The sequence below is a fragment of the Aquarana catesbeiana genome, linkage group LG01 (genome assembly GCF_042186555.1).
Source record: "Aquarana catesbeiana isolate 2022-GZ linkage group LG01, ASM4218655v1, whole genome shotgun sequence".
Lineage (NCBI taxonomy): Eukaryota > Metazoa > Chordata > Amphibia > Anura > Ranidae > Aquarana > Aquarana catesbeiana.
In genome coordinates this window covers 285,412,828-285,439,215 of record NC_133324.1, presented here as the reverse complement: position 1 = coordinate 285,439,215, position 26,388 = coordinate 285,412,828, and the positions used below count along the sequence as shown (strand labels likewise).

The 26,388-nt window shown below is 41.9% G+C and overlaps 1 protein-coding gene across 4 annotated transcripts in view; it reads right to left on the bottom strand.

Annotated features, from left to right (window-relative positions):
* Positions 1–600: 600 nt before the first annotated feature.
* Positions 601–26,388, bottom strand: part of CABIN1 (calcineurin binding protein 1) — a 372,633-nt gene continuing 346,845 nt past the window's right edge. For all 4 annotated transcript variants that reach the window (XM_073629206.1, XM_073629207.1, XM_073629208.1 and 1 more), the window contains 5 exons: positions 26,180–26,254; positions 6,073–6,319; positions 5,602–5,751; positions 1,725–1,939; positions 601–1,293 (listed from right to left, as the gene is read on the bottom strand). In XM_073629206.1, coding sequence (XP_073485307.1) covers positions 1,150–1,293; positions 1,725–1,939; positions 5,602–5,751; positions 6,073–6,319; positions 26,180–26,254 — 831 coding nt within the window. In that variant the 3' untranslated portion in view covers positions 601–1,149. The remainder of the gene's footprint in view (positions 1,294–1,724; positions 1,940–5,601; positions 5,752–6,072; positions 6,320–26,179; positions 26,255–26,388) is intronic.

Genomic DNA, 26,388 nt, shown 5'->3' with positions numbered 1-26,388 from the left:
AGATAGACTTTTGCAGCCCAAACTACACCCAGACAATGGAGATGAAAAGCAGAAACTACCTTAGGCAAGAAGAAAATGGTGCTAGCAAAAATTAGTTACGCTAACACAGCAGAGCTGAAGAAAAGACTTCCATTGCTTCTAGGATGCTAAGAAAAACAGTAGGAGGGAATAACCTTGGCTGGCGTAGTTTGCCAGTGTAAAATCCTGCTGTAGCCCAAAGGTTAAAGACTTTGGGGTTGATTTAGTAAAACTGGAGAGTGCAAAATCTGGTGCAGCTGTGGATGGCAGCCAATCAGCTTCTAACTTCACAATGTTGAAATACGCTTTGACAAAAAAAAAAAAAAAAAAACCTGGAAGCTGATTGGTTTCTATGCAGAACTGCACCAGATTTTGCTCTCTCCAGATTCAGTAAATCAAGCCCCTTGTGTCCTTCAATGGACAAGAAGAAAACATCAGTTTGACATGCCAGACATACATTACACATATGCACAACTTCAGACAACTGCTCCATGTAGATGACATTTCATTCAGTTCAGCCTCTCCCTTTATTGGTGAAAGGTGACCTATCACATGTAGAGATACCTCTTAGAAGAGCCCATGAAAATGATATAATTGTTTTATTTTTATTTATTTTTTTTACAAAAACTGTGCAACATATATATCATATCTTGGAATTCTGTCAATGTTGTAATCTTCTTTTCATTTACACCTTTGTGTTTATGTTACAAACATCACATTCTGTTTTTTATTAAAAAATGGACCTCAAAAGGAGGCGACAGCCTGTGATTTTCAGCAACTTCACCGAGTCAAAAGTTCTCAGGTCAGCACCAAGGTTGGAGCTGCAGAATAATCTGACATAATATGATAAATTATATTATCCAAGTCAGAAATAAAGTTCAATTCTGCAACAGTTCAGGAATATCTACTGTGTGGTCTTCCAGGCCTGAAATTCATGAAGGACCTTCACGGGCCCAGGCCGGTCACGGGCACCTGCACATAGCGTTGGCACACTGTGATATGACAATTTGGCTACTGGCATCCGCAAAGCGATCCACATGCCAGGAGCTGTAGCATGCAAGCACAATCTGGTGGGAGTCATAGGCAGAATTTTCATTTGGCAGTTGGTGAGAAGTGAATATTATGAAATGTTTAGATGTCCATGTAGTCATCGTCCTCATCTGTGTCACTCTCAAGGGATGATTCCTGGCTGGAAGTGTCCAAGATCTCTAGAGCTGGTTGGCACAAAGTCTCCTTCTTCACATTGGCAGCAGATTGAGATGACAGGATGACAGACTGTGAGAAGTTCGAGAGAAAGGTGGGTAAGTATATATAAAAGTGTCACAAAGACCCTATACACAATACTGTGATTGGTTAATTCCCAAAATTTTACATTTAAATATAACAGGTTTAGGATGAGTGGATAGCCTATGAATTACTGAATGGGAGGAGACATTTTTTTTCATCAGCTCCCAGATCTGTTCTTATGTCTACCAACAAGCAGGCTACAGAAAACAGACAAAGCAGTGAGGTAAACAAATCTGTGTAAAGAGCCTGGTGCTGCCCACTTTTGACTAGGCATATTTTTTTTATGGCAAATAGGGTTCTACTAGTAATATAGTAACACTGCAGTGTCAACATCCATATCCCCCCCCCGCATGCTCTATTACAGAACCCCGATTTAAAATATTACCACTCCTCCTTTATTTGAAGTCGGTGCTGTTTACCTTCAGCTTCTGCTTGGTTTCCTCAGAGATGCTACCCTTGGGAGAAAGAAGGGTCGGTGTTGGAGGTGTGACTGTGATCTCTGGTGGGAATTTGCTGACACTGGAAGAGGGAATGAAGAGCTTTGGCATATGTGGGGGAATCCGAGGCTTGTTTCGTGCAATTTCCGATTTACTGGGCTGGATACTGTGATCTGGTGATGGTTTGGAGCTGCAGGCTGAAGACAAAAAAAAAGAGAAGAGTGACTAATAACATGACCACAGTGCTAAAAATAGTCCAAGAGCAAAAAAACTTACAGCAGATTACAGCATAAGCAACATTAAACTGAAAACGAATAGATTAGCAGTTTTATGGGTTGGTTTTACAAATGTTTAAACTATGTGGTGAAGCACGTACTTTAAATATTTATACTTTCAAAAAATGCAAGTAGAACAGCAGCGCCTCCTAGTGAGCAATAGATAAATGAAAGCAACTCTAGCAAAAGGGGGATAAACTAGGGAGGAATAAAATACCTGTTAGGTTGTTAATAGCAGTAAAAAAACAAATGAACCAATAGCCTCAGTACATGCACTAAATAAAAGAAAAATCAGGCTATACAATTAAAACAAATATGGGATAAAAAGTCCATAAACAAGTCCTCAATGTAAACCAGGAGTGTATTGGCAAGAGGATGTCCTCCATCTAGGGTTACGCAGCACCATAACCGCAGCATCCTTATCAGGATCTTGAGAAAGGATCCAGTTACTTAGAATAATGACGACACAAACACAGTGCAGGAAGGTGTCAGTGATATGAACATTTTAGAAAGGATAAAAAATACAATATCCACATACATGTAATTATGTGGATGTCAGTATGGAGGTGATAGCAGCATGGAGATTATACTAGCATAAGGATAGTAGCAGCATAGCACATTCTGATTTTATGTATCAATCCTTAAGCTAAATGCCTCTTTTAACTGTTAGCGCAGACCTTTTATTTAGTAAAATAACAGAGTAGGTGGGGCCGCATTGTAGGTGGGAATATGTTTTTGTAGCCTAATAGATATGATCCAGTCAGTGCAAGAAGAAGCGTTTAACATGTAAATTTATTGCACATGGATTGTTCCACGGATTTTATGGTATATTGTTTAGGATGCCCTTGTGGTTTGCTGTATGTTAGAGCGCTCCACAGTACCTTTGGGGAACACAGCAGACTGAGCGGGGAAGCTTCTGTGTGTTGACTCCAGTGTGCCAATGCCAATGTGACAGCTAACAGGTGATAAGCCGAGGGTCTTCTGCTGGGCTTTTTTTCCTGGATATAGGGGATTGGATTGTCCTATGCTGCTACTATCCACATGCTGTTATCACCTCCATGCTGACATTCACAGAAATCCATGTATATGGATAGTGTTTTTATCCTTATTAAAATGTTCATATCACTGACACCTCCCTGCACTCTGAGTTTGTGTCTCTGTTAGGTTTTTTATTACTGTCTGTGTTCCCACTAGGTAGCTTCACCCTCTGTATTTGCCCCGGGCAACTAGTGTCAAGAGTACAAATAGTGATGAGAAATAAAACATTTTCCATTTGTCACCAGAACAAGAGGTGAGGGGAGCTCTTCTAGTGGGTACACCTGTCACAGTGATAACTACATAGGGACTCCTTCACACCACTGCATTATTCACATTCAATTTGAATGGCACTCCAAGGTAAATCCACAATGCTTATGTGTCACAGCGCACAAAAAATGAAAGTAATGCACTACCATATGTTGTGGTCTGCTGCATCGGGAAAAAAAGGTGCAGGTACACTTTTTTGTCTGCTGTGCTGTGATGGCAGCTTATTCAAATAACACATGACAAAACGTGTGTGCATCCAACATGACCCACTAGCAGTGTGAAACCACTCTAATGGAAATTTCCCGAACCTCTTAGAGGAGTCTCCTCACTTCCTGTTGCCGCACTGAGTAATGAAGTAAAGGGAAAACTCCCCAAAGGAACAGAGACAACAAAAAAAAATAAAATAAAATAAATAAAAATTACAAGTGTTTAGACCCTTCCTTACTCTATCCAAATGTACAAAAAAAACATTGGCTTTAAAACACTTTAACCACTTATTTATATATTATATATTTTCTGAAAGCAGAGACCCTGGAGAATAAAATGGTGGTAACTACAATGTTTATGTTGCAAGATATTTGTGCAGCTATCAAATACATATTTTCTGTTAGCAGCAATTTGCCTTGCCAATTGAATTGTTTTGTTTTCATATTTTTAAATGCTTTGCCTTTCAAAACTGATAAAAAGAAGTGATTAAAAAAAAACATTTTCTGGAATTTTTTTTTTTTTTTTAGTGCAAGCAAGCATTTAGGCATATTCCACTATGAAGAAACCATGGGAGGATTTGGGAAAATAATGCATGAAGAGTTTTTCCTTTTTGAATAATGCATGTGGTTATCTACTGTATCATACTGTACATATAAAAGCTGCATTTTGCTATATTATTACCTGGAACCCCCAAGCATTTTATATATTTTTTTAAAGCAGAGGCCCTGGAGCATAAAATGGTTCTATTGCAATTTTTTTTATGTCACACAATATTTGCACAGCCATTAATCGCATATTTTCAGGAAAAAATACACTATATCTAATTGTTGTAAAATATAAAAGGTTATGTTGCATTGAGTAAATACGTACCAAACATGTCAAAATTTTAAATTGTGCATGCCTGGCAAATGGTGACAAACTATGGTATCTCAAACTGTCCATAGGCGATGCTTTAGGCTGGGTTCACATATGTCCGAATTGGATGCAGGTTTTTTTTTTCCGCATCCAATTTGCATGACAGGAGAGTGTGCCCGGCTCTCAATAGAGCCGGTTCACACAGATCCGGGGCGGCCGCGGTTCGCATTTAAAAAGGGTCCTGCGCGTCTTTGGTTCCGATTCAGGTGCGAATTCAGGCAAAAAATTTGGACCTGATTTGCACCTCCGGGGCGGCCGCAACATATATGAATCCAGCCTTAAAAGCCTTTGTACAGGTTACCAGTTTAGAATTAAAATGTGAGCTCTCAAACTAGAATTATTGTTCTCACTCCAATGTTCACGGTGATACCTCACATGTGTCATGCAATCACTGTTTACATATGCGTGAGGGACCTACATGTGTGCTTTTACATTTTTTTAATTATTGTATATGTATGTATGACTTTTTTTTTGCACTTCATTATTTTTCTTTTAACCTTATTGCAATCGAAAAGGGTGAACACCACCCCTTGTGATAGCTTTGCCCAATGACAGGTATGCTTTTTGGCGAGGTCAGGGGTCTATTAGACCTGTGATATCTCCCCTGCTGTTCAAAGCATCTGATCAAACATAGATCAGATGCTTCCCTGGCTGTACCAGCCAGGGAAACACAATACTGAAGCTGGAAGTGACAAAATCCTTGTTGGGGGAAAAGATAATCCTCCTCCTCCTCTATGCACAGCCAACCCAACCGCTTACAGCAGGTCTGGACTCCATAGTGGAATGGGAGAGCCCAGGAATTGTGCCAGGCGTGGGGGGTGGGGGGCCCTCGTCTAAGCCCTAATCCTGTTGCTCGGCTCATTTTTACAGCAAAGCTGATTGCCGGCTGAAAAAAAAGGTATCAGGATCTTGGCTGCAGCCACACACTCCTCTTTTGCAAGTCGAACCTGTGTATAAATGACCTAATGATGACTACTGTATATCAAATTGGCCAAATGCCACCAAAACAGAAAACTAAGATGAAGCGGAACTCACTCACAGTGGTGGCAGAATAGTGGATGCTTCTGTATTACTGCACATTGAAATCTAAAGCAGTGATCCATATTTCAATTTGTATAAATAATTGTATCTTACATATTTCCTCAGATCACACTTACCTGTCTCTGTGTGACTGGTACTGGCAAAGCTTGTGACCCTGTCTGATTGCCAATGAGAAGAGTCTGATGCTGTGCTGATAGAGGCAGCTTTGGCTGGTTGGCTTACACGTGAGTCTTGACGAGGAAATGTTGTGTCTTCTACATGTTCATCTTTTCAGGAAAGAGATATGATAAAGAACAATATAAGGAGGAACTGGTAACAATATGGATGTACAATAATTGGGTAAAGGGGAATTAAATACACACATGGAAAAGTCAAAAGTAAAGGTTCAGATTAATTGCACAGACATGGATTGAAGAATATATGTACCAGTTCTAAATATTAGCACAAGGATTAACCTTCTAGGCAGACTACAGTATAGACAATTATTATGGGATAGAAGGAGGTTACTGTGTTCAGATGAATACATAAAACAATATGAGCCTAGTCTATAACATTGATGAAGCGTTACAGGTAAAGCCAAGACTTACTGCGGTTGGCTTGCGACATGGTAGAGCAGGCTTTGGTCCCCGTTCCTCGGCTGGCCTCAGGCGGAGATGAGGAGGTGGCTGGTGATGATCGAACTTTCACCTGGTGCTCAGAAAGTCGCACTAGGCTCTCTGAACTGAATGAGGACAGGTTGAGGGGAGTGAGTTGTACTGAAACAGCTGGCAATGGGAACGCTATCTCCCGAGGATCTTTTGTAGTCTTTGGAGTGGTTGGAGTATCTGAAGGTTGCTGCAGACAAAAATGAAGATATCAATACATCTGCAAAAAATACCATGATGCTTTATAAAGCAATGTATTACTCTACTTTACAATAGATCTCTCTTACCCATCTTCCATACTGACTGGGTTGCACTGCCTGTTTTCACTTTCAATACATTTTTATTGAAGCATTTTCAAATACAAATAGGAACATAAAGAAGCATATGAACATGGGCAATGCACCAATAATTAGTGTTGTAGCCACCAGTAACAGGGGGCCATGTTTGAGCAGAATGAACATCTGTAGATGTACAGGACAGCAGGTAAATAATGAAGAGGTGATTTGTTGCTTGCACTATTTGTTTTCTTCACTAGACAGTACCTCCTCTTCAGTGACCATTTATAGTTCACCTGTGATTACAAAGTGAAGTCTGGGCTATGTAGGGGAAGGTGTCTAAGTGGTTGGACAGCCTATGTATGAGTGAGCGGCTCAAAAAAAAAAAAAAGGGCATAGCATATTATTGCTGATAACCTAGACAGTACAGGGAAAGAGAAAAAAGATGAGACAGGAAGCATAGAGGAGGGGGAGAAAAAAAAAAAGAAAAAAAAAAAAAAAAAAAAGGAAAAGGGGGGGAGGGGTGTTGCTGAAGCGAGTTGAAGAACGGGGAGCTGGTACCATCCTCCAGTCGCAGCCACTCCCCCCGACGTCTCCCATAGACGACCCCCTCAGGGATGCCGAGCCACCATCCTTCCGTACTCCTCAGAATAATAGAATTTGTGCCAGTAGAACCATTTTTTGGAAAATGTCTTGTGTAGGCCTTTCTCTGTGGCCACCAAGTCCTCCATTGCATGTATGTCCGCCACTTTTCTTCTAATTTTAATGAGTGGCCATGTGCCTTCCTCAGAAAAGTTTTATCCCTATTGTGGGATCACCAGTATGGTATTTGTAAATTGAAATCATATCCCCTCTCAAGTGTCTCTTCTCCAGAGAGAATTCAGTGCTCACAACCTTTCCTCATAGCTAATAACCTCCTTTATTAGCTTTGTTGCCCTTCTTTGTACTCTCTCCATTTCCAGTACATCCTTCCTGAGGACTGGTGCCCAGAGCTTGACAGCATACTCTAGGTGCGGCCGGACCAGAGTCTTGTAGAGTGGAAGAATTATCGTTTCATCTCTGGAGTTAGTCCATTTTTAATGCATGCCAATATTCTGTTTGCTTTGTTAGCAGGAGCTTGGCACTGCATGCCATTGCTGGGCCTATCATCTACTAGGACCTCCAGGTCCTTTTCCATCCTTGATTCCCCCAGAAGTTCTCCTCCCAGTGGGTTGATTTACTAAAGGTAAATAGACTGTGCACTTTGGAAGTGCAGTTGCTCCAGAGCTTAGTAAATAAGCAGAAGCTCTGCTGGCTTCCATCATCCAATTATGTGCAAGCAAAAATGCTGTTTTTAACCACCCGCCCGCAATGTACTGAGGGTGAGCAGCTGCTGTAGGCAAAGCGTCGTACTGGTACATCGCTGCCTACTTCCGGGTTTAGGGAACGTGCATGCGTGCCCCCATGCTGGCACCCACTGTGATTGTACACAGCGGGAGCCTGTCAGTTCGTAAAAACAGCACACTTTACACATATTACACATGGTTCGGCACATATTTAATCCCTTGATCGCCCTAGATGTTAACCCTTTCCCAGCCACTGTCATTAGTACAGTGACAGCGTATAGTAGTATCACTGATCACTGTATCATCACTGGTGATGTCAGTGGCAGTTAGTCAGCTACCCAGTGTCACTTATTGTCCGATTTCCCGCCACGCTATCGCAGTCCCATTAAGTTGTTGATTGCCACCATAAGTAGTATGACAATATATATATATATATATATATATATATATATATATATATATATACACACATATACACACACACTGTATATATACACACACAGTAGAGCTGCTCGATTCTGGCCAAAATGAGAATCACGATTATTTTGCTTAGAATAAAAAGATCACGATTCTCTCAAGATTCTCGCGTCGTAAAATCTTTCACATTATACAAAAAAAATGGGCTAACTTTACCAGTTAGTTTTTATTTTAAAATTCTTTAAAGTGTAATTTTTTCCCAAAAAATTGCATTTGAACGACTGCTGCGCAAATACAGTGTGATTTTCTAGCAAAAAAAAAAGATTTTAACGAACAACAAATGTCAGAAAAAGGTTTAGGCCTCTTTCAGACGAACGATCCGTTCAGGTCCACCTGTCAGTTTTTTAAGCGGACCTGAGCGGACCCTCCATAGACATCTATGGAGCGTCGGATGTCAGCGGTGACATGTCCGCTGACATCCGACCCGCTCCGATCCGAAAAAGTGTAACGGAGGAAAAACCTACTTTTCCATCCGTTTTCTGATCGGATCGGGTGACAACGGACTCTACGATCCGTCGTCATCTGATCCCCCATAGGGGAGAGCGGCACTGTAACAGGTCCGTCGCTGCACAGTGTGCAGCGATGGACCTGTCATCTGCCTGCTCAGCGGGGATCCACGGAGCGATCCCCGCTGAGCAAGCGGATGTTCACGGGGCGGATCATCTCGGATCCGTCCCGTGTGAAAGGACCCTTAGTGTTTAAGTGGTTAAACTTCCCTCATTTTCACACCAAAGTATATTCCTTTGATGTAAAGGATAAATTGTTACAATGTTTCTACTTAAGTTCCACTGCTAAAGAATGTTGTGATTGGCAGACTGCCCGTTTTTTTTTCTTTCTTTTGACTGTCAGCTTTAGCAGAGCAGAGAGAATTTTCTGCATAGAAAGAATCAGGAAATACTTTTTTCAAGATCGCAGCGATAACGATTCTGCACGATTAATCATGCAGCTCTAAGGCCCCTTTCACACTGGGGCGGTTTGCAGGCGTTATTGCGCTAAAAATAGCGCCTGCAAACCGACCTAAAACTGCCACTACTGTTTCTCCAGTGTGAAAGCCCGAGGGCTTTCACACTGAAGCGGTGCATTGGCAGGAGAGAAAAAAAACTCCTGCAAACAGCATCTTTGGAGCGGTGAAGGAGCGGTGTATTCACCGCTCCTGCCCATTGAAATCATCTGGGGCAGCGTGGCTATACCGCCGCTGCAGCGGCGCTATGCTAGCGGTTTTAACCCCTTTTTTGGCGTCCAGCGGGGGTTAAAACCGAACCGTTAGTGGCTGAATACCGCCGCTAAAACGGTGCTAAAAATAGCGCCGTTTTACCGCCGACGCCCCCACCGCCCCAGTGTGAAAGGGGCCTAACAGGTGGTAAAATAAGTATTGCACATGTCACCATTTTTTAAGTAAATATATTTCTAAAGGTGCTATTGACATTTATACCACATGTCGGTAACAATCCATGCAATCCATACATACAAAGAAATCAAAACAAATAAGTTCAGAAATTAAGTCATGTGTACTAAAATGGAATGACGCAGGGAAAAAAGTATTGAACACATGAAAAAAGGGAGGTGCAAAAAGGCATTGAAAGCCAAGACACCAGCTGAAATCTATCAGTAATTAGAAAGCAATCCTGCCTTTTGTCAGTGCAAATTAATATCAGCTGGTTCAGTCTCAACTGGTGGCCTATAAAAAAGCGTCTCATTACCAAGGTGTCACACAAGAAACATTTCATGATGGTTAAAGGTAAGGAGCTCTTTCAAGTCCATTGCAAACTTATTGTTGCAAAACTTACTCATGGCATTGGTTACAGAAGGATTTCCAAACTTCTAGATGTTCCAGTAAGCACTGTTGGGGCCAAAACCCGGACGTGGATAGAACATCATATCAACATAAACCGGCCTCTAAAACAATAAGTAAACCGCCATGGCCTGTATGCACGCTCACCACGCAAGACTCCATTGCTAAAGAAAAAGCATGTTGAAGCTCATTTAACTGCTTGCTGACCGCAGCACACAGGTGTACATCAGCAGAATGGCACAGGCAGGCAAATGTGCGTACCTGTACGTCCCTTTGAATTTGCCGCCTATCGGGAGAGTGCCCGCGGGTCCTGGGAACTCGATGTTCGCCAGCGGCCCGTAATTGCGGTGAGGAGAGGCAGAGTGGGGAGATGCCTTTGTAAACAAGGCATTTCCCTGTTCTGCCTAGTGACATGACAGAGATCCACTGCTCCCTGTCATCGGAAGCAGTGATCGCTGTCATGTCAGTAGTAGCCCATCCACCCCTACAGTTAGAACAACTCCCTAGGACACACTTAACCCCTTGATCGCCCCCTAGTGTTTAACCCCTTCCCTGCCAGTGTCATTTACACAGTAATTAGTGCATTTTTATAGCACTGATCTCTGTATAAATGACAATGGTCCCAAAATAGTGTCAAACGTGTCCGGTATGTCCCCCTATAATGTCACAGTCACGATAAAAATCGCAGATCGCCGCCATTGCTAATAAAAAAGAATATTAAAAAATAATTAATAATGAAAATGCCACAAATCTATCCCCTATTTTGTAGACGCTATAACTTTTGTGCAAACCAATCAATATACGCTTATTGCGATTTTTTTTTACCAAAAATATGTAGAAGAATACATATCGGCCTAAACTGAGAAAGAAATTTGTTTTTTTTCTATCTTTTTTGGGGATATTTATTATAGCAAAAAGTAAAAAATATTGTTTTTTTTTCTTTCAAAATTGTCACTCATTTTTTGTTTATAGCACAAAAAATAAAAATAGCAGAGGTGATCAAATACCACCAAAAGAAAGCTCTATTTGTGGGAAAAAAAAGGACTCATCCTTGTCCCTCTTCTTCCTTTGGATCCTAGGCTGGGTGCCACCATTTGGCCGCACTGTAAGTTACACACCTTTATTTTGAGAGATTGTTTCTCCGTTTAAAGGATATCCCTACTCATAAATATTACTGATTTATTTTCAGAGCATCTTACTCCTGATTAGGGATGAGCTTCGAGTTCGAGTCGAACTCATGTTCTACTCGAACATTGGCTGTTCGCAAGTTCGCCGAACAGCGAACAATTTGGGGTGTTCGCGGCAAATTCGAATGCCGCGGAACACCCTTTAAAAGTCTATGGGAGAAATCAAAAGTGCTAATTTTAAAGGCTTATATGCAAGTTATTGTCATAAAAAGTGTTTGGGGACCCGGGTCCTGCCCCAGGGGACATGGATCAATGCAAAAAAAAGTTTTAAAAACGGACGTTTTTTCAGGAGCAGTGATTTTATTAATGCTTAAAGTCAAACAATAAAAGTGTAATATCCCTTTAAATTTCGTACCTGGGGGGTGTCTATAGTATGCCTGTAAAGGGGCGCATGTTTCCTGTGTTTAGAACAGTCTGACAGCAAAATGACATTTGGAAGGAAAAAACTCATTTAAAACTACCCGCGGCTATTGCATTGCCGACAATACACATAGAAGTTCATTGATAAAAACGGCATGGGAATTCCCCACAGGGCAACCCCGAACCAAAATAAAAAAAAAAAAATGATGTGGGGGTCCCCCTAAATTCCATACAAGGCCCTTCGGGTCTGGTATGGATATTAAGGGGAACCCCAGCCAAAATTTAAAAAAAAAATTGACGTGGGGTTCCCCCTAAATTCCATACCAGACCCTTCAGGTCTGGTATGGATTTTAAGGGGAACCCCGCGCCAAAAAAAAAAAAAAAAAAAACGGCGTGGGGTCCCCCTAAAAATCCATACCAGACCCTTATCCGAGCACGCAACCTGGCAGGCCGCAGGAAAAGAGGGGGGGACGAGAGTGCGGCCCCCCCCCCCCCCTCCTGAACCGTACCAGGCCACATGCCCTCAACATTGGGAGGGTGCTTTGGGGTAGCCCCCCAAAGCACCTTGTCCCCATGTTGATGAAGACAAGGGCCTCATCCCCACAACCGTGGCCGGTGGTTGTGGGGGTCTGCGGGCGGGGGGCTTATCGGAATCTGGAAGCCCCCTTTACCAAGGGGACCCCCAGATCCCGGCCCCCCCCCTGTGTGAAATGGTAAGGGGTTACTTACCCCTACCATTTCACTAAAAAACTGTCAAAAATGTTAAAAATGACAAGAGACAGTTTTTGACAATTCCTTTATTTAAATGCTTCTTCTTTCTTCCTTCATCTTCTTCTTCTTCTGGTTCTTCTGGCTCTTCTGGTTCTTCCTCCGGCGTTCTCGTCCAGCATCTCCTCCGCGGCGTCTTCTATCTTCTTCTCCTCGGGCCGCTCCGCACCCATGGCATGAGGGGGGAGGCTCCCGCTCTTCTCTTCATCTTCTTCTTCATCTTCATCTTCTTCTTCATCTTCTTCTTCTTCTTCTCTTCTTCATCTCTTCTTCCTTCTTCATTTCTTCTGCGGGCCGCTCCGCATCCATGCATGGAGGGAGGCTCCCGCTGTGTGACGGCGTCTCTTCGTCTGACGGTTCTTAAATAACGGGGGGCGGGGCCATCCGGTGACCCCGCCCCCCTCTGACGCACGGTGAATTGACAGGACTTCCCTGTGACGTCACGGGGAATGCCACAGGGAAGTCCCGTCATGTCCCGTGCGTCAGAGGGGGGCGGGGTCACCGGGTGGCCCCGCCCCCCGTTATTTAAGAACCGTCAGACGAAGAGACGCCGTCACACAGCGGGAGCCTCCCTCCATGCATGGATGCGGAGCGGCCCGCAGAAGAAATGAAGAAGGAAGAAGAGATGAAGAAGAAGAAGAAGATGAAGAAGAAGAAGAAGATGAAGATGAAGAAGAAGATGAAGAGAAGAGCGGGAGCCTCCCCCCTCATGCCATGGGTGCGGAGCGGCCCGAGGAGAAGAAGATAGAAGACGCCGCGGAGGAGATGCTGGACGAGAACGCCGGAGGAAGAACCAGAAGAGCCAGAAGAACCAGAAGAAGAAGAAGATGAAGGAAGAAAGAAGAAGCATTTAAATAAAGGAATTGTCAAAAACTGTCTCTTGTCATTTTTAACATTTTTGACAGTTTTTTAGTGAAATGGTAGGGGTAAGTAACCCCTTACCATTTCACACAGGGGGGGGGCCGGGATCTGGGGGTCCCCTTGGTAAAGGGGGCTTCCAGATTCCGATAAGCCCCCCGCCCGCAGACCCCCACAACCACCGGCCACGGTTGTGGGGATGAGGCCCTTGTCTTCATCAACATGGGGACAAGGTGCTTTGGGGGGCTACCCCAAAGCACCCTCCCAATGTTGAGGGCATGTGGCCTGGTACGGTTCAGGAGGGGGGGGGGGGCCGCACTCTCGTCCCCCCCTCTTTTCCTGCGGCCTGCCAGGTTGCGTGCTCGGATAAGGGTCTGGTATGGATTTTTAGGGGGACCCCACGCCGTTTTTTTTTTTTTTTTTTGGCGCGGGGTTCCCCTTAAAATCCATACCAGACCTGAAGGGTCTGGTATGGAATTTAGGGGGAACCCCACGTCAATTTTTTTTTTAAATTTTGGCTGGGGTTCCCCTTAATATCCATACCAGACCTGAAGGGCCTTGTATGGAATTTAGGGGGACTCCCACATCATTTTTTTTTTTTAATTTTGGTTCGGGGTTGCCCTGTGGGGAATTCCCATGCTGTTTTTATCAATGAACTTCTATGTGTATTGTCGGCAATGCAATAGCCGCGGTAGCTTTAAATGAGTTTTTTCCTTCAAAATGTCATTTTGCTGTCAGACTGTTCTAAACACGGGAAACATGCGCCCCTTTACAGGCATACTATAGACACCCCCCAGGTATGAAATTTAAAGGGATATTACACTTTTATTGTTTGACTTTAAGCATTATTAAAATCACTGCTCCTGAAAAAACGGCCGTTTTTAAAACTTTTTTTTGCATTGATCCATGTCCCCTGGGGCAGGACCCAGGTCCCCAAACACTTTTATTGACAATAACTTGCATATTAGCCTTTAAAATTAGCACTTTTGATTATTCATGTTCGTGTCCCATAGACTTTAACGGTGTTCGCGTGTTCGAACGAATTTTTTTCCTGTTCGCATGTTCTGGTGCGAACCGAACAGGGGGGTGTTCGGCTCATCCCTACTCCTGATGATTGGCAAGAGCCATGAAACGTGCGTCGAGTTATATCAAACTGATGCTTTAAACAATTTTGGCCTACCATGAAAAATCGATCATGTTCATTGAACTTTTATGAATGGATGAGTGTCCTTTTGTAATTAATATGTTTATTTATTATTTTGTACTTCTGTAAAATTGTTTTATATTTATATTTATGCAAATGTATTACACTGGATTGTGTCTTGTATTACAGATTGACACTTTCCTTAATGTAATTTGCTATTTCTTAATAAATTGAACAATCCAATGACTTGCCTCATACAAAGTCCCATTTCCTTTCTCCTTCTTGTTGTATACATATTAGGGATGGAGGCTTGTCATTGCTACAATTGTGTTGTGTTAGGTCGCATCCACTATAGTGGGAAAAAAAAGGACGTCAATTTTGTTTGGGTACAACGTCACACAACCGCGCAATTGTCACCTAAAGCGACGTAGTGCTGAATCGCAAAAAATGCTCTGGTCAGGAAGGGGGTAGAATCTTCCGGGGCTGAAGTGGTTAAAGTTTGCTGCATAACACTTAGACAAGCCTGTGAAATACTGGGAGAATACAATCTGGTCAGATGAGACCAAAATTGAACTCTTTGGATGCCATAATACACACCATGTTTGGGGGTCAAATGGCACTACACATCACCCCAAAAACACCCCAATACCAACAGTGAAGTTTGGAGGAGGAAACATCATGGTGTGGGGCTATTTTTCAGCATACAGTACTGGCAAACTTCATATCATTGAAAGAAGGATGAATGGAAAAATGTACTAAGACATTCTTGATAAAAATCTGCTGCCATCTATTAGAATGATGAAGATAAAACGAGGTTGGACATTTCAGCAAGACAATGATCCCAAACACAAAGCCAAGGAAACTCTCAATTGGTTTCAAAGAAAGAAAATAAAGCTGCTAGAATGGTCCAGCCATTCACCTGACTTGAATCCAATAGAAAATCTATGGTAAGAACTAAAGATCAAAGTTCATAGAAAAGGCCCATGGAACCTTCAAGATTTGAAGACTGTTTGTGTGGAAGAATTGGGCCAAACATCACACCTAAGCAATGCATGCGACTAGTTTCTCCATACAGGAGGCGACTTTAAGCTGTCATTACCAACAAAGGATTTTGTATGAAGTATTAAATAAATTTCAGTTAGTGTGTTCAATACTTTTTCCCTGTGTCATTCCATTTTAATACACATAACTTCATTTCTGTACTTTTTTGTTTTGATTTCTGTGTATGTATGGATTGCATGGATCGTTACCGACATGTGGTTTTCATGTCACTAACACCATTAGAAATACATTTAGATAGAAAAATGGTGATGTGTTCAATACTTAGAGAGAGAAATATTTTTTGTGTACAGCGTTGCATGACAGCGCAATCACCAGTTAAAGTAGAACAGTGCGGAATAGCAAAAAATTACGGGGGGAGGGGGTTGGTTTATTTTCCTTGCATGTGACTGAGTAATCTTTGCAAAGTGAAACTTTATCTCATTTACTAAGCTCTGGAGTAACTTTGCAAAGTACACTGTCCATTAGCCTTTCCTAAATCAACCATTAAGTGTCTATACCTATAAAATAAGATATACCATGTAAAGATGCCCTAAACTAGGTATGGTCACCCTATTGGTCCTGTACTTTACTGAGGAACTACAAGATCCAGCATGATGAACACTGCTGCACAGAAAAGACAGACACAAATATCTAATACAATATCATGCTATATGTTACGCCAACGTAATAGTGCGTATTCTAAAAATGACGAAAATTTGTAGCCACTGCCCAAAGCATACATATTCCAAAGAATGAAATCTGATTGGATGCCATAGCCTTGATCTCTTCCATTCTACTTCCATTGCTCTAATTCATACATCCGCCGCAGAGTGTCTTAAAATTACAGCAGCAAGATCAATAAAAATATAGACTGTATTCACTGCAGATCTCAGTGCTATTATAATACACATTCCTATGCACCAAGCACTCCTGACTGGTTCATGCATTATATTTATACCTGATACAAACCCAGTAAAGACGGACTATTCTTACAAGCAGGATATGTATAGGCACAGCACACAGGCATGTATTCATATAGACACACACATCTGCCCTACTTCTCAGCCTCTGCTCTCCTGTGACTCACTCTCCCAGTCCTCACTGTCTCCGGAGTAGTGGTTGTTCCCACCTGGCATAGTGCCAGCTGTCTGGGCATCGCTGGGAATGAAAAAAAAAGAAAAGGAGAGGAAGAAAAAAAAACAAAAAAACAGATGACACCCCCAGCCCCCCCTCCATTTTAGCCCTGGATGGTGACGAGATAGATTTCAGAAGCCAGGGCAGGAGGACAGCCTTTTATTATAAGACAGAGGGCGCCATGGCAACAGGGAAACCCAGTTCTCAAAGAAAAAAAAAATAAGTGTGTGTATTTTGCAGAGTCCCTCTCAGTACAGAATATATGTGACTTCATTCACACTGCGCACTGTGACAGCAGGAACGTGCATGGAAGCAGACAGGCACAAATCAATGACAGGAGAGCGAGATGATGGAGTGAATAATAATCCTGCAACAAATTATTTTACAGCTGTTTATTCCATGAGAAGTTTAGGTTGTATAAGCATAGGTATGGGGGAAGTAAGAGGGATCCATACCACTCAAAGGTGATTATTAAATCTAGTCAAAAATCCATGAAAAACAATCAGACCACTTAAATCTGACTTGTAATTGGTTGGTTTGAGGAGATACCATTATTAACTCAATCCAGGCCTGAGTTCTACATTAAGCACTGGGGAAAAACCGACAGCTTCAGGGGCTACCTAAATTCACAGGACAGTTTTATGTGTAATGCTATTTAACCAATTCACCCCCGGAAGGATTTACCCACTTCCGGGGACCAAGCCATTTTTTGTGATACGGCACAGCGTTACTTTAACTGACAATTGCTCATCAAATATTGTTGTCTTTTGGCCTATCAGGCGCCGGTCCTGAGACAGGACCCCAACTTGCCAACTGTGGCCCGGGTTACAGTGCTATCCAGCTTGCCAAAAGATAAAGCTCCCTCAAAAGGAATGCTATATTATACCTGTTAGAGGCGGGATCAGCATGCCCAGACCCAAGCCATAGCACTCACTTGCCATAACTGAGGAGAGCATAACCCGCGCCACTATGCAGATGAAGTCAATTGGAGCCTCACCATGGAAATCGACACCAGCTCTGACTCCTGAACTACAGAGTTTCTGAAAACACTCTTGAATACTGTAAACAGAATAGAGGCTCCCATCATCTCATATAGAGCATGGTGGTCTTATCCCTTTTACTAGAAATGGAAATGGTTGCCCCCTAATTGGGACTTTGTATGGACCACCAACCCAAAGATTATGTAAAAGTATTCTTTAATATAATAGATTGAAATACAAAAGACAACATATATGATATGAAAAGGATGCACAACATGTGCTACATGAGACAAATAAACCATAATATGTAAATTAGCATACAACATGAATGCCCAAATGCCCGATGCGTTTCCGGTATGAGGTGTTCCAATACCTTCCTCAGGGGGGAAGGGTTCAGAAAGTTTAACATTCAAAATAAATTCTAGAATTGCAAAGAGACATTGTCAGCATCATATACAGTCAGAGCATAAATGTATATCACAGATCATACATGTAATCAAAAGGACCCTGTGGTCATGGTACAAGGAGGTGATTGTATTCAGATGGAAAATATATAATCACAAGACACATCAAAAATGCAGAGGTATCATGTGTTTTTACCACCAATGCCCCAACCGCACTCCCTTCAGCTGCAGTGGCCCGGGGTGTACACATGTCGCAGCTGCAGCAGGAATTATACACCCTGTCATGGTAGGTGGATGTAGCAACTGCCAAGCATTACCCATTTAAGTGAATGAGACCGCTCTGCAAATGCATTGCTTTATGTAGTACATCAAACAAGGAGTTAAAGCAGGCAGCATCGTGGTGCTTTTTTACCACCTGCTTTAACCCCTTGGACCCCACAGAATCATGCAATTGCGGGGCACTTGCAGAGTGACCCCATTTACTCGAATGGGACACGTTTGGCAGGCGGTAGCACCCACCAAAAGCAACAGGGGGCTTAATTCCTCCTGTGGCATGTGTACAGCTTTGGCTGCTGCCTCAGCAGCTAAACGGGTAGGGACTGGGGGTGGTAAATTCGCTAATCAACTGCAAGTCTTACCACCCCCCAACTTTGTGTGAATGAGCTCTAAGGGTGCCGCTGCCGAATACAACTAAGGGCTCATTCACAAGTGTAGCAGAAGTGCTACTTCTCTGAAAAGCAAACAGTCTGTTTGACAGGTGGTGGGGAGGCGATATGTTGCCTCCTCACCACCTGATTTAAACTCATGATTGCCATGCAATGCACGCGATTGTGCCATAGTAGTATTGCCCGGTGATCTTTGACTACCTGCCTGCTTTAGATAATAGTCCTGTATATACTGCACTGCCAGCTACTTACAGAAATGAATAAAAGACAGTACAAGAGCATCAGAGCGCTAACCTGCATGAGGAGGCAAAAGCACATACAACACATGTATTAGCACATACAAAAATGTTTTTATGTGATTGGAAAGGTCTAGAGAGGTTTATACAACTTCAAGCTTTGATCAGCCCTATCAGCCAGGTGAAGAACACTATGATTGAATGCATTATGCTGTCATGAATGGGTACCCCAAACCTGCACAAAATGGTACACAAAAATACCAACATATGTAATGATCAGCAGAAATGTCAGTTTAGAGTTGACAAGAAGAGTGGACATGGCCTAGTCAATGTTCGAAGGAAATACTTGGAAGTTTTTTCTATTGTAGTTCTCACAGTAAATGCCAAATGCTGTTGGACTTCTTATATCATTAGTAGACTTTACTGAAACGATTTTGCTTGCAGCAATTTCTGTCTCTGCACCCTTCTACAAGGCCAATACAAAAGGTGCTCCTGCAGTTAGACATTCACAGTTGTCTCTTCAGATCTATGAAGAATCTATCTGGCTTGGATGCATAGGCCTTTCAAGTCCCCAAAGCTTGCTGATCATATCCTGTAATCATGCCCACCTTGATGATCTCACCTAGTGAGGCTGTGGGAAATATCCAGGCTCTAGGCTTAAGTTGGTGCCAGAGCCTGAGTATAGGTTCCAGTCTAAAGCCTCGTACACATATTGAGAATACCAGACGAATAATCATTTATTTTTTGCATGTTAGTCTCATATTAAAAATGAAGAGGTTACTAAAGTTACAATTCTCGTACAACAGAATACAATTTCGGAAATTATGTAATGTATTGTATCGTAATGTATTCTTTCGTTTCCAAGCATGCGTGGTTTTGCTCTTCCGATTTTTTTTTGATAAATACTGTATTGATTAAACAAAAATCGTATGATCTTGTATCATACGAGAAGAATTTTCGGGTTTGCCCCTTCACAAAAGTTCATCCAGAATTATCCGATCGGCTCTCGAAAGCTGTTTACCAACGATCAGATTATTATACGATTGCTTCTAAAGCAGTATTTTTCTATTCTGTACTAGGCTTAAGCAGTGGAGAGTTCGGAGATACAGGTCATTTCAGGCGCAGTTCACAATGCCTGTCTTCCCTGCAATGGTGACATTCTGCATATTCCGCATGAAGCCAAATGGAAACTCATAGTAACAAGAAATCATACTTTTCTTTTCTGTATTTACAGGGATGCAATGTTGAAATTTAGCAATTGTATAATGCTGGTTTAGAAGCTTCTGACAAGATCATATTTGATAAAACATGGAAGATGCTTCGCTCTCATAGCCAATAACCTCATAGCTATTTTGCCATTTCAGAACAGCGCTGTCACTCAGGAAATGGTAAATACCTCTTTTTACAAACGGCATTAACGTTGCAAGCCACAAGCCACACAGAGCTCTCACTGATACACCAGATAACAGAAGAGCATTTCCTGGCTTTATAGCAAAAGGTTTCTCCCAGATAGCAAAATCAGAGTTCACTTAATACCATTCTTTTAATTCAAAAACTAAAGCTAAAAATAAAGCTGGCCATAGACGGGTTTTTTTTTTTTTTTTCAGCCAGTGGATTAACAACAGATTCCTCCATCCACACAAGTGAGGAGGATGGAAGAATCACCCCCTTGGCTCCCTGCCTGTGCTAACTATTAGCAATTACATTATCCTCTGTAGACTACAGAACCATGTCCCTATCTTGTTTCTCTTGCCCTGACACAGAAGAGCAAGTAAATGTTGTCACCCAAGGTCCCTCCACACACAGGACGGGCTCTGTTGGAGTCTGCCTGCTCAGCATGGAATCGGTCTGCTGATCCCCACTTAGCAGGCAGATGGCTGGTTCGTGTCCGCTCCATTTATGCAGATCGGAAATGAACACAGCCTCTCTTCTCTATAGGCAGTTGTAAACGGACCACATGTCCATTTACACCCGATTGCCATCCGATCTGCCAGACTCATAGGGAACGTCCCCATCCGTCTGTTTTCAATGGAGAGGATCAGGTCAGATGTTGGCGGGTGTCAACAGACACATGTCCGTGGACACCCGCCGCTCCATAGAGGAGACTGAGGACTGGAAAAACTGACAGGTGGACCTGATCGGTCTGCCCGTGTGAAAGGGTCCTAAGACAGGAAGTGTGTTGCTGGTGGAATCACCAGGTAAAAAAAGGAAATAATGTCTGATAAAAGAAAAATAATGCAGACACCAAATCCATGGATTGATAAGCTGCAATATATAAAATTTTTGTTCTTGGGTTTAGATATGCTTTAACCACACAAATAATTATATGTGCCCGCCTTTTTAGACTGAGAATATTGGAAGGTAAAGCATACACCCAGCCTCATTAAAGTAAGCTTTAAAAAAAAGTTTGATTAGTTTACTATTTCATGCCATACAAATATCACTGATGGTGAACACTGATTATTAAGTGTCCAGGATACAATACTTGTTCCAACTCTGTGTACAGGCTGTAGCACCAGGCTATTGATTGCAGAATAAATGCTATGGCACATACTGCTATAAAATAGCAAGGTCTGTGCAGCTCGATCAGATACTTACACATAGACAAACAATTTGGCCATAAATATGCTCTCTTTTGATCAGTGCATCTGCTAAGTTACACAACTCAGCATCTCACAATCACAGAGGTTATGTTGACCATACACAGCAGAATCTCTCACAACAGTACCAACTGTCCAATTCAATAACTTTCCTTTGAATGAGTAGTGAAAGTACTGTCTGATTCCCTCAGCAGTTGTCTATGTTCCAAAGATGAGAAGAAGAGAAGAGCAGCAACATCACAGGACTCTGGATGTGTTTATGATCTAACTATAGACTTTTAGTCACTTCAGATCCCAAACACTGAAGTCTCTTGCATTGGTTGTGAAAAGCTGGGGTGTAGGAGAAGGTTGCAAGAGGTTTTAAAGGAGCAATGTCAGTGCCATACCAACGTACTATTACAAAACACTGAGTTAAGCCAGCCATAGATGGTTTGAATCTTAGCCGGTTCAGCAGGCACTGGCAGAGATTCAAACCATGTGTGGGAACCTGAATGTACCCAAGTTGATCGATCGATCGATCAACTTGGGTACAACCAGCATGTTGGATTTTACATGCCATTATTGCCAACGGCTATTATAGTCTCTGTGTTCTCCTGGCAGGGATAGCTTCCCCCACCCCTGGTGGATAACACAATGGCTCCGCGGGAGGGATTCCCCCATCAACAGACTGTGTTGATGGGGGAATTCAGCAAATCATTCCATCTATGGCTGGCCTTACTGATTACAATAAAAGTTTTATATATAGATCATACTACCCGAAAATTATTGAGTGTTGAAATTTTTGTTTCATTGTTTTTTTTTTTTAAAGAAATTATTCATTAGCAATCATACAATCTAATTTACTTTAGGTCACGTGCACACTGCGTGGCAAACTCATTTGCCTTTCTTTGGGAGGTCAGGGACTGACATCATCCATGGGTTGGCTATAATATAGGGCAGGAAATCACTGAGGTCTACCTGACTGCGGCCAACTGTTGGTTGCAGTATATGTTGGGGAACACATTTCAGTTACTGCTAGAAAAAGGATTTCCATTACAATCAGCTGGATGCAATCTCTATAGAAATACATCATGCTTCACGCTGTATTATAAACAGCCTACAGGTGAGGTGGAGTAAGAGCAACACCTTTTATATGTAGATGAAACAACTGTATACAGAGCTGCAAAATTATTTTGGTTGGTCCTACCTGCAGCTCCTGAAACATATAAAAGCAAAGGAGAAGGCCTTCAAAAAATACAAGACTGAGGGATCATCATCAGCATTCAAACTTTACAAAGAATGCAACAATAAATATAAGGGTGCAATTAGGGCGGCTAAGATAGAACATGAAAGGCACACATAGCGGAGGGGAGCAAAAAAAATCCCAAGAAATTGGAAAAGACAGACCATATTGGCCCCATAAAGAATGAGGAAGGGAATCTGGTTACAAAAGGATGGTGAGATGGCGAAGGTATTGAATTTATTCATCTCCTCAGTCTTCATGAGGGAATCGGGGGGCTTCAGTAACCAAAACTGCAGTGTTTATCCTCATGACACATCACAGGAAGCACCCTCATGGCTAACAGAGGACAGAATTAGGAATAGACTTGAAAAACTTAACATTAATAAGTCACCAGGACCAGATGGCTTGCACCCAAGGGTACTTAGGGAACTCAGTCAAGTAATTGCCAGACCATTGTTCCTAATTTTTACTGACAGTCTACTGACTGGAATGGTACCAGCTGACTGGAGAAAAGCACCAATATTTAAAAAGAGCCCAAAATACATTCCTGGGAATTACAGACCAGTTAGCCTAACATCAATAGTATGTAAACTCTTGAAGGGGATGATAAGGGACTATATACAAGATTTTAGTAATTAGAACGGTATCATTAGCAGTAATCAGCCTGGATTTATGAAGAATCGTTCTTGCCAAACCAATCTATTAACCTTCTATGAGGAGGTGAGCTGCCATCTCGATAAAGGAAGGCCTGTAGATGTGGTGTATCTGGATTTTGCAAAAGCATTTGACACAGTTCCCCATAAACATTTACTGTACAAAGTAAGGTCCGTTGGCATGGACCGTAGGGTGAGTACATGGATTGAAAACTGGCTACAAGGGCAAGTCCAGGGGGTAGTGATAAATGGGGAGTACTTGGAATGGTCAGGGGTGGAAAGTGGGGTCCCCCAGGGTTCTGACCTGGGACCAATTCTATTTAATTTATTCATAAACGACCTGGAGGATGGGGTAAACAGTTCAATCTCAGTATTTGCAGACAATACTAAGCTAAGTAGGGCAATAACTTCTTCGCAGGATGTAGATCTGAACAAATTAATGGGGTGGGCAACTACATGGCAAACGAGGTTTAATGTGGAAAAATGTAAAATAATGCATTTGGGTGGCAAAAATATGAATACAATCTACTCACTGGGGGGAGAACCTCTGGGGGAATCAAGGATGGAAAAGGACCTGGGGGTCCTAGATGATAGGCTCAGCAATGCCAAGCTGCTGCTAACACAGCATTAAAAAGGGGATTAACTTCAGGGATAAAGCAATAATTCTCCCACTCTACAAGACTCTGGTTCGGCCTCACCTGGAGTATGCTATCCAGTTTTAGGCACCAGTCCTCAGGAAGGATGTGTTGGAAATGGAGCGAGAAGGGCAACAAAACCAATAAAGGGACTGGAAGACATTAGTTATGAGGAAAGGTTTACGAGCACTGAACTTATTCACTCTGGATATGATTTCAATTTACAAATACCATACTGGTGACCCCACAATAGGGATAAAACTTTTTCGCAGAAGGGAGTATGGACACAGGGCCACTCAATAAAATAAGAAGAAAAGAGGTTTAACCTTAAACTGCGTAAAGGGTTCTTTACTGTAAAAGCGGCAAGGATGTGTAATTCCCTTCCACAGGCGGTGGTTTCAGCAGGGAGCATCAATAGTTTCAAAAAACTATTAAATAAGCACCTGACCGACCACAACATACAGGGTTATACAATGTAATACTGACATATAATCACACACATAGGTTGGACTTGATCGACTTGTGTCTTTTTTCAACCTCACCTACTATAAAACTATGTAACATGGGACAGTGTGCTGCAATTATTAAACTTGCATTGCCATATATTAATACAGTTCAGTATTTAGTCATAAACATTGCTCTGTATGCAAACAGCATTTTCCCGTTCAGATTCCAGTCAGCCAAGTAATGTAAGCAACAGTGTGACCCATCCATGTTAATTCACTGAATCTTGCAAACAAAAAAATAATTACATTTTTTCTTGGAAGCATTCTTATCTAATACCCTCTTCGATTACATTACACATGGTATCTGAATTGCTCACTGCATCTGATCCACAATTACATGTTTTGTAACAGTAATCCTAGTGGCTAATTAGCCATTGGATTGGTTTTATAGGTGGCGTTTTATAGTCGTCCCCCCGTGCCTCTCTGGGCTCTCCCATCCCAACGGGGAGCCAAGATTGAAGCACGCGGTTCTGCCGACTTACCATACTGCAGATCAGTGACTGTAATTTCCCCGATCATCTCTATGATATGAGAAAACGGAAGCGACAAGTATTTTCTCACTTCTAGTTTCTGCAGAATGTAAACAAATAATTTATGGCTTGGAAAAAGCATCTGCTCAAACCGATATTGGTTTGATCAAATGCTGTCAGGGCAGAGGATCTCTAATAGACCCTAGATGTCTCAGTATAGAAGACCGCTGCTTATTGCTATCACAAGGGATGTTTACATTTCTTATGATAGCAATAAACATAATTAAAAAAAGTTTAAAGGAACAGTATAAAAATAAAACATTTTTAATAAAAACTATTTTTAAGCGCCCCATTCTACCATGCTTGCACACAAAGGCAAACGCATGCATAGGTCATGCATGTAAATGGTATTGGCACCACACATGAGATAAATGATTCGACCACCCGACCTCCTGTGTAACTCTAAACTGATGACCTGTAAAGGCTTTTAAATCGTCTATTGAGATTTTTAAGTACCATTCTTTGTCGCCATTCCATAAGTGTGCGCAACTTTAAAGCAGGATGTTAGGTATCTATTTACTCGGCGTGACATCTTTTATTTTTTATCAAACAACTGGGTAGTATATTGTGTTTTTGTGCATTAAAATTCATTAAAGGGTATTTAAAAATAGGACATAGCACTTTAAAAATGTACAACCAGCCTGTCAGGAGCCCTGCCGGAATAGTCTCCTGACAATAATCTCTTAATGTCCAATGTGTCTATGCAATGGTCAAGAGTCCAGGCACCAAAGGGATACAGAAATGTGCTTATTGGAGAAAATCACTCCATTTACAGAGTTCTCATTTTATAAAATCATACAGGCCAGGTTTTAAAAGAAATCTTCTTTTGAGATTTCCCTGTGGGTCCATTTTAAAGTTTCACGTAGTACAGAGATGGTAACCTTTTTAGAGATCAAGAAACGATAATCCTGACCACTCTCTAGTTCTTTTAGATTGATTAGGCTGCATTCTTATTGATCAGCCCAAAAATGACTCTGTGGAATTTAATTGCAAGAACAATAGTGATAATTCCTTGTTGTTGGTTTATGATGTTTCTATGGTAGCAGACTTGCTATATACCCATGTCACAAAGCATGATGAGCCAAGCACCCTATGGTAGTTCTCATTAGATAGTATTATCTGCTAAGTATAGGTGTTTTACTGATAGTGCATTTACCTGTATTCCACAACCTACACAGGAGATACAAATTGGAAGTGTAATATTATATGTACTAAGAAAGTCTTACCAACCCCCTACTTTCTAATGCTGAGAACCTACCTGCTTCTGTGCAGCTGCTCCCATCTGAAGTTGGCAGAATTTTATGGCTTGCTCTAATGCAGCACCTTCATCCACCTAAAAGACAAAACAACCAAGTCAATAAAAACAGCAATGTTACTACAGCAACAGCCTGAAAACTAATGAAACCAAAGGAGCTCTAGTAATTGTTACACACAGGAAGATCTGCTATCTATTGACTATGATAGAAA